The following is a 12,430-nucleotide window of genomic DNA, read 5'->3' as shown; positions in this document are numbered from 1 at the left end:
CGGGAGAAACCTCCCCGGGGCGAGCTCGCGACAGTGACGCAGCGGGCGCTCGGGCGGCAGGCTGGGCGGGGAGGGGAGGCGCGCCCCGCCCCTCGGAGGGCGGGGGCGAGGCGGGGCGCGCCGGGGAGTCGGGGCGCAAGCTGCCGGTTTCGATTAGAGCGCGCAGCTGCGGCGGCGGAGAAGCGTGTGGAGCTGCGCGGCCCGGAGCCCGGCGGCGAGGCGGAGGGGCGGCGGCGGGGGCGCAGGCGCCCAGGGTCCGGCTGGCGGCCGCGAGGGTGTGGAGGGGCGAGCCAGGGCGCCGGGCCACGGCCACTCTGACCACGGAGCCCGGCCACCGCAGCGCCCGCTGCCGCGAGCGCGCCTAGGGTAGCGCGCGGGCGAGGGCGCGCGGGCGGGGGCGCGCAGGCCCTGCCCGCCCCTTCCGTCCCCACCCCCCTCCGCCCCTTCCTCTCGCCACCTTCCTCTACCCTCCTGCGCCCCCGCGCCGGGCGCCCACCCTGTCCTCCTCCTGAGGGAGCGCTGTCCGCGGCGGCGGCGGCGGCGGCCGGAGAGGGCCGGGCCGGGTCGGGCCGGGGGATGGCGCTGCTGGACCTGGCCCTGGAGGGAATGGCCGTCTTCGGGTTCATCCTCTTTTTGGTGCTGTGGCTGATGCATTTCATGGCCATCATCTACACGTGAGTGAGGGGCAGCTGGAGGAGCCCGTGGCGAGGGTCAGGGCCTCGAGAACAGGAGAGGGTGGGAGGGATTGCGCTTTGGAGGGGATTGGGCTCGGGTGGAGGTGGAGAAAGCTAATTCTCAGACTGTTCACCCCATTCGCTCTCCCCTTGGACCAGCTGGGGCCGGGGTCTTCGGGAAGGAAAAGTGGCGAGTGAGGGGGTTGCGTGGCTGCGGGCGACTGCACAGCCAGGGCAAAGGAGACTATGCTCTTCTTACCCGTCGGTCGGAAGGTTGCTTGCTTGGTTTGATTGTGTTGGGGATTCGTGTGATTTTTCATCTGGGCCAGGATGTATGGTGTATTGTTTTTTTCTCTCGACCTGGGCCACATTTCTATTATGGTGATGATCGTTTCCACTCTTTTGGGAGCTGCACACGGCTACCTCGAGACCTCCCTGTGGATTTTCTTCTTCCTGGAAGAGCTCTCTGCCTTTACTTAGATGGGTGTGAAGCACCTGTGCACCTTGAAAAATGTCCACCAAACCTCCGAGCTGGCGTTATAGCCTTGAGTCATGTCAGCTTGTACATTTCAGTGTGGTTTTCTTTCCTGTTTTCCAATTCCTCATTTACTGTCTTATTTAGATTTGTACCCTCCCCAACACATACACGTCTTTTCATTTATTTAACAAATACTTCTTGAGGCCTACTAGATGCCATTCACTGAGGACAGTGATGAGCAGGACAGAATTACTGCCTTCATAGAGCTTACATTCTAGAAGGGAGAGACAGTAAAAATCCGAATAAGTTTATTTCAGATAGTGATACAGCCTATGAATAAAATAAAACAGGATGATAGGATGAATAGGGACAAGGAGTATGTGGCTAGTTTTGATATTTCAATTGTTTAAACGTCTTTAAAATGAAATCAGCCTTCAGTAAAGGAATGAAAGAATTGTATAGAGCACATTACTGATATGGATTCACTGGCTTTTTAGCCTAAAAAAAAAGATGACTGTACATAGTAATTTTTACCACCAACTAGAATAAGATTATGTTAGTAGAGGAGAGGGGAGGACTTTTAAGAAATTAGTTTTAGGGATTTTTTTTACTTATTGCTGTAGGAAAAGTGTGCTTTCTCTTTTGGAAATGCTGCATTTTAGTAGTGTAGTGTGGCATTTCCCGGTAATGGAGAAAGATGCTACATTGTATGAGACATACTGATATTTCTTTGAAGATAAAGAAGAGATGCCACTCGGCTATTGTTGATCTTAGTGTTTGGAGTTTGTGAGCTGTAGTCACCGAACACATTCTGGAGTTCATTTTAAATATATGAGTTCTTAAAAAACAATTTTGTTACTTATTCCAATCATAAAAATAAAAAATGCTTACTATATAAGGAATTTAGACAATACAGAAAGGAATGAAGAAGAAAGTTAAAGATGGCACACCAAGGTCTATTACCTTGTGAGCCTTTTGTGACTATCCTTCCAATTATATTTCTGTGTGTCTTTGTGTGTGTGTGTGTGTGTGAGAGAGAGAGAGAGAGGGAGAGAGGGAAGAAGGAAGAGAAGGAGAGAGAAAGGGACCATATTATGATTATTGTTCTGTAACCTGCTTTTAAAATTCATTTATGCTTTCTGGGAAGCTCTTTTGTACAAGGCACTGTTCTAGGTGCTGGAAATAAGATTGAAGAATAAGACATCCAGAGCCCCTGCTCACGTAGAGCTTCCATGTAAAATGTCATGACCATTTCTTTCATGTCAATAAATGTATGATCTCTGCATCATTTTTAATAGATGCATGGTATTTTCATTTATGAGGTACTGATATGTATTCGTTGTTATTACTGATGGGTATTTAGGTTGTTTCCAATTTATCAAGATTACAAACAACGCTGTGATGAATTCATGTGCATACACATTTCAGAGATGATCTCCTTAGTTTACATTTCTGAAAGAGGAATTATTGGGCCAGAAGTGGAGCACATTTTAAACTTTGATACTTTGTTGCCCTATAGGAAGGTTGTATCTATTCATAGGCCTGCTAACATTATATGATAGTCCCCATTTCCCCTTTCTAAGTATCAGACTTTTTACTGTTTTCTGTTTTTTATTTTCCTTCCTTTAATTACTAATTCCATTGAACACGTTTCGTATATTTGTATGCTAGTTACTTTTAGTTGTAAATTGCATACTCATAATTCTTTGCCTTACTGCTATCTATTGCTGCATTAACCTTTGCATATGAAGATTCTTTTTCTGTGATATGTTGCAAGTTTTTTCCCAGCTTGTTTTTTGTCTTTCGATTTTGTATGTGTATTTAACATGGAGAAAAGTGTGTGCCTGTGTATTTTAGGTAGTCAAATTATTTTTTTGTTTTCTGACTCTGGTGTAATTTTTATATCTTATCCATTCCCTCCAACTATTATATAGTTAGTATCTGTTTTCTTTTAGTATTTTGAGTTTTCTTAGTTGTCTTTTTTTTTACATTTTGCCCTTTAATGTACTCAATATTTTACTTTGTTAATGACGAGATCTAGAGCCTTAATTTTGGGTTCACCTACATATTTAGCCACCTGTCCCAAAATCATTTATTGAATGATTATTTGGCTATTCCACAGTTTTGAAATCCTCTGTTTATTATTAACTGAATTCTTCTGTATACTTGGGTATGTTTCAAGGCTCCCAGTGCTGTTTCATTGATCTATTAGTTCTTGTACCAGTATCCATTATTTCAATTAGCAAAGTTTAATTACCTTTATTACCTTATTACTGGTGAGGCAAGCCCCTCCTTATTCTTTTGAAAACTTTTTTTGGCTTTTTACACATTTTTACTTAAAGAGGAACTTTAGAATCTTTTTTATTTTCAGACTCTAAGTAATTTTGTTGTTTTTTTAATTGAAATTGTTAAATTTATGGCTCAGTTTGAAGAAAATTGACTTCTTTCAACATAGGACCATGATATATCCCCTTCCCTCTATTATATACACACAATGATAAAGTCACACTTCTTTAATTAAAATTAACACTAGTATGTAGCCTAATATTCCAAGTAACCGTCTGGGAGTGTTTATACTCTTAGAATTGAGACAACTCCAGAATTAAGTTATTTATTTTGTGCTCAATGCTAAAGAGCAAAGTTTTCTTAAAACACTTTTAGTTGTTGGGAGTATTGCAGACATTTAGTTAAGTATTGTAGAGAGGCTTCATATTTATTTTCTAATGCCCCACAAAATTACCTTTTTTATTCACAGTAACAGGATCCTGAAAAGTTATGTGAAAATAGAATAAAGAATACGCAATTAGTTTATAACAGATTATAATGACTAGCTAATTAAAGCAATCTTGTGAACACCTTTCTGAAATGGATAACCGAACATAAAGCAAATAATCAACAGCTTAATTGATGTATAAATTAAATCTTACCCTTTTTTTTGATAAGTTCCTTGCTTCTGGTCCCACCTTCAGAATTATTTACCTGTTTGATTTGATTCCTTTCTTCTTCAAGTAAAGATACTTCCCAGTTTAATATGAATTGTTTTCAAGCAGAGAACTAAGTTTGTTTTTTTCCTCTTCCTCTCTCTACTGTATTTAGTAAAATTGCAAAGTTGGCATCTTAACATTTTGACAAGCAAGTTTAAGGAATGTTGGCAACAATACTTTGGTTAAAATGCTGTGCTAGGGCCGGCTCCGTGGCTTAGCGGTTAAGTGTGCACGCTCTGATGCTGGCGGCCCGGGTTCGGATCCCAGGAGCGCCCCGAGGCACCACTTCTCCATCCAACGTGAGGCCGAGTCCCACGTACAGCAACTAGAAGGATGTGAACCTATGACATACAACTATCTACTGGGGCTTTGGGGGGAAAAAACTGAATAAATAAAAATTAAAAAAAAAAAAAAAAAAAAAAAAAAAAAAAAAAAAATGCTGTGCTAAATATTCTGTATATTATTGAAGAATATATTTTTCAACGTATGTTCTGTGTCCTCTCAAATCCTTTTTGAAATAAGGTAAAGTATAAATAAATTAAAATTAGCAGATATCGATGCTCTCCTTCAACCTTGTGCTTGCAACTACTGGTAGAAATGGAGCCTATTTTCAAGAATTTATGTATCTCCATATCTGGTTGTCAGATTAAGGAGCATAATCTGTGGGCTCCTAATTGTTAAAATGTTTAAGTAATACAGATATTGTAGTAAAATTGCTGAGAAAAACTATAAAACATTTTTAAAAAGAACAGTTGGTTATTTTTTTTAATTAAATACAGTGTGTAAAGGTATCTAGTTAATTTAGATTCAGTGTTCTATTGTATTGTATCTTAAAATGAGATAAAGTGCTCAGTATTGGCTTGTATTAAAAAATGGAGCTGAATGTGATCAATACAATGAACAGTTCTCATTCAATGCAATTATTTGTTCTGATTTCACAAATGTCTTACAATTCGTATAACCCTGCAATTAGAAAAAATTGAGGTAATTTATAGACTAGAAAACCATTAGTATTTTCAGTATTTTGAAACTATCTCTACTCGCTGATAGCTCTACCTACTGCTTTGCTCCTTTCCAGTTTTAATATTGAACTGATGCATAGTCATTTTATAATGTACTTTAGATGGCAGGCGTTTGTGGGATTTCTGCCTGTAATGTTAAAGATAACATTCAGATTAGAGCATTTGAAATTCAAGGCTCTTATTCCAAGATTTTTTATTTCCTAAAAAGGACTAATGATTATAGCCTCTGTAGGCAGAGTTGTTAAGTGGACTTTATGAGTTTTTTTCCTTTTTTGAGAGCCAGTGTGGTTTGATAGCCTGGGGGCTGCCGTGAAATCATATAAAAGTCTGGAACCAATTGTTTTCTTCCCTTTTTAGCCCTTTGGAGCCATATTGCTGGAAAATAAGGGTTTTCTAAGCAAGACGACTTGCATTTTTCTCCTGCATCTCCATTCTTTTTCTCTTCTCTCTGTTCTCCTTCCTTTCCCTCCTCAGATTATCATTTTCTCTCCTCAGATTATCATTTTCTCTCCTCGGTACATAATGTCCTAATGTTTAGTGTTAGGCTTTTTCTTTTCTGTTAATTGACTGGAGGTGCCAGGCTCCTGTGGAAATACTTCTTGAATCCATAAATATTAACTACCCTCTAGTAAAGCAGGGGTCCTTTTCCTGGAGATTTTTTTCAAGTTAATTCTGCTTTTTCTAACTTTTCTAGTATAGCAAGTTTTCTACCTGCTGCATAGCTTTAGAATGGAATTTAAATACTCATTGTACCCAGATACTGTGATAAACTACCTGTCAGAAAGCAATTGTGTTTTTAATGTAAATTTTAGCATTTCAAGTATTATTTTTAGATAGTTTGATTTTTTTTTTTTTTTTTTTTTTTTTTTTTTTGCCTTAAGTTCATTTATACATTGGTGTTCTGAGCCTTAGTGGAATGTAAATTGAGAGCTGCTTTTCTGGGTGCATCTGAAGTCCTGAGGATGCACTTGGACTTTGGTCCAGTGTTGATCAGTCAGGGTCATTGCTGCCAGGACCACTTTCGGGTGCATGAATGATGCGGTTGAGCCCTTTTAACCTGAACCTGGGGAGGTACAGAGTTGGACTATAGTGAGAAAGCTTTAAAAAAGGACAATGGAAATTGTAATTCAGTTTTAATATTCAATGATGGTTCTATTGATTCATCCCCCCCCCCCATTTTCCTATATAATTAGTTCAGTACACGTTCTCTCTATCCTCGATTGCTGAAACTATCTCTACTCGCTGGTATCTCTACCTACAGCCTTGCACCTTGTCTACTTGATTTTTTATTGTAGCCTTATCCTTCTGGAGCACTAATCTTAGATCGTGTGCTTAAAATCTTACCCGTGGTTCTCCATTGCCTTCAGGTTAAAATTCAAACTCCTTAACAAGACATATATAGTTGTTTTGGAGCTGAGCCATCCCCTGCTACCTGTTTCTCCAGCAACATTGAATTACTGGCATTCATCTGAATAAGCAATGTACTTTCTTTAGAATTCTTTCCTTCCTTTCTTTTTTCCCTCCCTCCTTCCCTTCCTTCCTTCCCTTTTGTTTAACTAACTCCTACTCATTCAAATCATTGTAGACTTTAGCTCCTTACCGGGTTAGGCACCCACTCTATGTCCTTCCATAGTATCTTGAATTTACCCATCTAAATTGTAAATGTGTGTTCAATTGTTTCTTTTCTCAATTAGATTACAAGCTTTTGAGAGTAGAGACAGTGTCTTATTTACTATTTTATCTCCAGTGTCTACTAGGCACTCAATTATTGCTTGTTGAATGAATGGTCTTTGAATTTTTTCCAACAGTAATGGTGGATTTTTGCTCATTCATTAATTCACTGTCATTTAGCCATTGTGATTTGAGGTAGATGGTCAGAATTTGGGATGTTTACAGTGGCCATGGACTTTAATGAAATTAATTGGACCACACGGAATCTTTATTTCGCTATTTCTAACTAATTGCAGGTTAAAACAGAAACGTTTACCTACAGATTCTTTGTTAGATCTGAATTTCCCCCCAAGGTTTTTACAAAGGGGATGCCTGTCTTGCCATCAATGATCTTTACACTTAGATCTGTCCTTAAGAGAGTGCAGAGCCCAGGGCTATCCTGTGTTGGTTGACATGCAAATCATAACAAGTGTCCCCCACTTTTCCCCCCATCCACAGAATTTTATTTTGTACACAAAATAGTTTAATTTAAACATTATGTTCAGCTTTAAAAGGGTAACTTTAAGGAATTGTCTAGAAGAGGATAGGGACAATCCCATTAGTTTCCCTTTGATGTGAAAAGAGTGGATTTTGAGTTTATGGTGTGTTTGAGGGTCTCTTGTGCTTCTGAGCACTATCTGCTAGGGCCACATCTTCTGCTGGGTGCCTTTCTTACTTAGTTGCTGTTAGCAAAATACAATGCTCTATCCATTTCCCATACACTAGGGATAACTATTGTCACTCAAGGATTAGTGAGTTGGGTTTGGTTTTTTTGGGGGGGGGTGAAATTGATAAAGATCTTCTATTTGTTTTCTATGGTGATGGAATCTTTTATATTCAGTAGTATATGTCTATTTATGGTCCAATGAAAATAGCTTGTGTTTTCCTATAAAGCTAACTCACTATTGGTTATTTGGTGTTCTCTGGGGAATCTTGTGTCTGCAGAGTTAAGGTTGCCCCAGAAGGTGTGCCTCGTGTTGCTGATGAAGTCCATTTTGATGCAGTACCATTTTTGAAGGATAAGTGCTGTCTGGAAGTAACATTAGTCATCACACATACTGATCATAAAACCCACAGTAACAGCCTTCCAGGGCACAATCATAAGTAATAACAACAGGAAGAATCATTGGAAATTGCTGGCATGGACTATGTGAAATAAAGGACCTGCTGATACGGCAGTCAGCCTAATTTTACAGGAAATATTAACAAGCTTGGTGTTGTGGAGCTGAGGAGATAAATTCCCAGAGTCAAATAAATTGGTTAATCTGAATCACCCAGCGGAACTATACAAACAGCACATTCTGGGGCTGTTAAGCAAGGTGAACTTCGTCCTCAAGGAATCTATAGTCTCCCTTAGAAGCCTGGAGCGCGCTTCTCGTGCCTCACTTCTGGGAGGTGGAGCGCTGAATTAAGGTCACTGCCAAGGCTGCAGCCAGCAGAACGAAGGGGAAGAAAGCCCGCCTTCTCTCCAGGGGCTTTCCTCTCATACCAGGCTTTCCTCCTGCTCAAAACTCAGTTCGAATACAAAACTATAGAATCAGTCCTTCACAAATGGTACAAACCATTAAATAAACTGTTGAGTGAGTGGGAGCGAGAGAGCAAGAGAGATGGGACTAAAAGGTTAGAAGGATAAAACAATAAGCTAAAGTGATGAAACAGACAGGAACAATTTTAGAGACTGAGATGTTAGGACATACACATCAACTGGGAAAAATAAGGCCATCCCATCAGCTCAAAAGTTGAAAAACCCTTGTGCAGAGAGGCAATTAGGATTCCTGAAGCTTAAGCAGCTGTCAAGTCCAGCAAAACTCCTGAATATTTCTTCCCATCGCTTGCAGTTATTTGAAGTGTTCCCTGAATAGATGTCCTTCTAGCTCACCATGGAAAGCAGGATCTGGAAGGCCTCTCTCTTTTGCCTGTGATTCGTCCCTCACAACCTTTTGGACTGAAGTTAACTCTGAGACAGCGTCCCAGATGGTACCTGCACCCCTGTTTCCTGTCCCCACTGCTGGCAGGTGCAGCCCTGCAGCCACTTGCTGTGAGCACCTCCTCCCTGTCCTTGAGGGTGACATGCCTTAATTACATGAATGCGATTTTTTTTTTTTGGACACAGAGTGACTCTAGCTCCTGACTTAAAATTTAATTTAGAAATAATTCCTCAGGAAAATGACACCTATTGAGAATTTACTCTGCTTTTTATCTCTCCCAAATTGCTCGTTTATGTTTCAGGATCATTTTATTATTTAAAAATGAAACAAGTGAAACCCATTGACTATCATATAAGAGGTCCACTCCTTTTATACCCAGTGTGTTCCTGAAAATGTAATAAAATCAAATTCCTTAAAATTAAATGGGGATACATGTTAGGAGGGTACATTCTATTTCAAGAGAACTAAGAATATTGTTAAAATCCCAAATTTTGGCTCTGCTGGTCCTGATGCCTGAGACACGCTGCCGCTGATCGAGACCTTTCTGGGTGTTAGGGGTTGTGGGAGGGAGCCCGGTGGGAAGGCTGTCTTGCAGTCTTTGCTCTGGGGACTGTGCTACTTGTGGTGATTTTATTGGTCAACAAAACATAATAGAGTCTCTTCTGGAAACCCTCAAAACATCTTCCTACTAGAAGGCAGTGTCCTTGGATTACATAGTAACCAATAGTTACTTTGTACGTTGTATTTGCTGCAGTGTGGAAATTATCTTCCTTTGCCTCCTCAGCTCTGAAGGTGGCAACCTCTCTCTGTAGCAGAGCCAAGTGAGGGAGATTCTTGTGGCTGTGAACCCAACATTTCGAGTCAGGCTCAGAGGATAGAGGAATTAAGAGAATCAGACTATATGTGGCACCTCTGCCCAACTGGGAACCCATCTAATAGTTTAAAAGGAGAGCTCAGCTGAAAAACAGTAACAGGCCATTTTCAGTAGATAATAATTTGTGATATTTAATGTGTCTCACTCATACTTCTTATTCTTTCGTGGTTTTTACACTTTTGGATGATGTCTATAGAACTTTAAATTGGTTCCTAAATATTGGGTGTAATTTTAACTTTGAATATAATTTTAGCCTAAATATTGGATATAATTTGAACTTTGCATTAAATGTGTTTTATGCCATGTTTCGATTTATTCTGTTTTTACCATGATTTGGGGCATTTGATGATTCCCCTTCTCCTTTTCATCTTTCTTAACACGCAAGAGTTGGTTTTATGTTTTTTAAAGAAAGCCATCATAATGGCCTAATATTGAAACATATGTGAATCTTTACATAGATGACTTTCCAGTCCTTCCATTCTGGTGTATGTTTCATCAATGTTTGACATCTCTAAATCTCTTCTTAGAACTATGGTAATTCTGAGAAGTTACATTTGGTGGAAAATGTTAAAATTAGCAGAGTTTTTTTTTTTTTTTTAATTACCGATAATAGCTGTCATTGAATGTTTACTTTATCGTTTAATCTCATCTATTTCTCACAATTACTTTATGAGGTAGGTACTGTCATCTACACTTTTTTTTAAAACTTGAGATAAAGAAGTAACTTGCCCAAGGATACACAGCTCTGAAGCTCGTGTAGCAATCCAGGCAGTCTGCTCCAGCCCAGGCTCTTAAACCAGTATGCTGTATGCTGCCAGTGATAACCTAAAAATAACCCCGGAAGTGATCCATAAGGATAGGGTATCTGTATGGGAGTTTCTCCAGTTGCTGTAAATCTCAAGTTTCTGATAATTGGCCACATTTAGATTACTGTGGAGAGAGCCCCCCTACTCATTCTCTTCTACAATTCTTCCCAAATCTCACATGACTTGTACTGCTCTTTTCACAGGCTTCTCGTTTTCAATCCATCCCGTAACTCCTGATCTTTCTAAGAGTTTCCGCCTCAGCCCTCTTGTATTCCTACAGCAGTCTAGTTTTCCTAGGTCTGTGGTTCTCCACTTGGACTGCACTTGGCAGTCACCAGGAGGGCTTTGAAAAAAAAAAAAATACTGCTGTCTGGGTCTCAACCCTAAAGATTCTGATTTGATTGGTCTGGGCGTCAGGATCTTTTTTTTTTTTTAACTCCTTAAGTGATTTTCCTGTGCAGTCAAGGTTGAGAACAACTGCCCTTGACTATTTATCAGCAGTTGTGGCCTCTACCTGCTACCTCTTGGCTTCGTTTAATTCTCCATCTAGCCCAGAACTCACAGTTCATCACTTCATTATCTTGCCCCTTGCCTTCCCTCATATCGGCCTGCCCTGTTATCCTGAATCCATCTCATAATTTATAGCTTCTCAACTTGCAAAATCCTGCAGAGGGTAAGACACAGCCACGTGGATTAGTACTACTACACATTCATGGTCTCAGATCTCAGCTAAGCCTACAGTGCTATCTGGCAATACTTTGTTGCTATATTTAGCCCTGTCATCCATTACTGACAGAACCTCTTCTAAAACTTCACCCGTCTCTCCTCATTCTTGTCAGATTACCTTAACTCCTACTTCACACTGTGGATCCTGTCATGCCATTAATTATTTTTTATTTTCTCTTTTTACCCAGTGACTAGCTTTTCCCCTTACGGTTTATATTCAGGTATTAAAAATTAAACTGAAAAACCCTTCTCCATCTAGTTACTCTTTAGCCCTTTTACTCAGTCGGGTTGCAGAAGAAACTAGTGCTTATTCACTGTTATCACATCTCACCTCCCACTCATTTACTTCTTAACCTGTTTTTATCTGTCTACCCCTGTCCAAAGTGCTCTGAGGTCACCAGTGTCCACCCAATCTAGTGGACATTTCAGTTCTTGTCTTGACCTCTCGGCAGCATTCAGTGTTGTTCTTTCTCAAACTCTTTCGAAAAGAAAACAGGCTAGCCAGACAAACCCTTCTGTGACTTTACTTTCTTCCTGGCTATCTTTCTCCTTCTCTGGGCACTCTCTCTCAGTCCCCTTCATGCATTACTCGTTCTACAATATTAGTTATATTGATTTGTGGCCACCTGCTAATGGCATGCTCTACCTAGGAGAGCCTGTATTTACTAAACTGTGGATGGCTCCCATATTTTTATCTGTAGACTACCCTTACCTTCGGAGCTCTATGTAGCTGTTTATTTACCCTTCATTTATTCAACATTTAAAAAAATTGAGAACATACTCTGTATCACTGTTTTGCTGGACCCTGGAGAATTTATGGTCTACTGTAGTGTGTCTTCAAGCGTGCATAGCCTGCATCAGAATCATTTGGGATGCTAATAAAAGTGCAGATTCCTAGGCTGTGTAACTGGTCCATTAAGTTGTGATTTCTGCCTTCGGGCACTATGTATACTAAATGTTGAAAAACACTAGTCTCTTGGCCTGGAAATTGTCTCAAAGCAGTAAGCTGGAGCAGTTAGAGGACTCACTTCATTTGTTTTCCATGTCTCAGGAATCACTGTCTTTCTTTACCTGATGTCCAGTATCTTAAAAATCCTTGTTTCCTATATTTTGTCTGATTTTTTTTTAATTGTTTCAGGTGGGAGAGTAATCCAGTCCTTGTTTCTTCCTGTCCAAAAGTTGAAGTTCTGAGGGGTGGGAGAGGGGAGGCCAGGGGTTTTGACACTTA

At 40.3% G+C, this 12,430-nt stretch overlaps 1 protein-coding gene across 1 annotated transcript in view; it reads left to right on the top strand.

Moving 5' to 3' along the window:
- The first annotated feature begins 222 nt into the window (after nt 1-222).
- Nucleotides 223-12,430, top strand: part of UGCG (UDP-glucose ceramide glucosyltransferase) — a 35,694-nt gene continuing 23,486 nt past the window's right edge. The window contains exon 1 of the mRNA XM_004423330.3: nt 223-674. Coding sequence (XP_004423387.1) covers nt 577-674 — 98 coding nt within the window. The 5' untranslated portion in view covers nt 223-576. The remainder of the gene's footprint in view (nt 675-12,430) is intronic.

This window comes from Ceratotherium simum, chromosome 29 (assembly GCF_057802395.1).
Source record: "Ceratotherium simum simum isolate JZ-2026a chromosome 29, ASM5780239v1, whole genome shotgun sequence".
In the NCBI taxonomy this organism is placed as follows: domain Eukaryota; kingdom Metazoa; phylum Chordata; class Mammalia; order Perissodactyla; family Rhinocerotidae; genus Ceratotherium; species Ceratotherium simum.
Note: the sequence above shows the minus strand (reverse complement) of the source record. Positions and strands in the feature narration are given on the sequence as shown.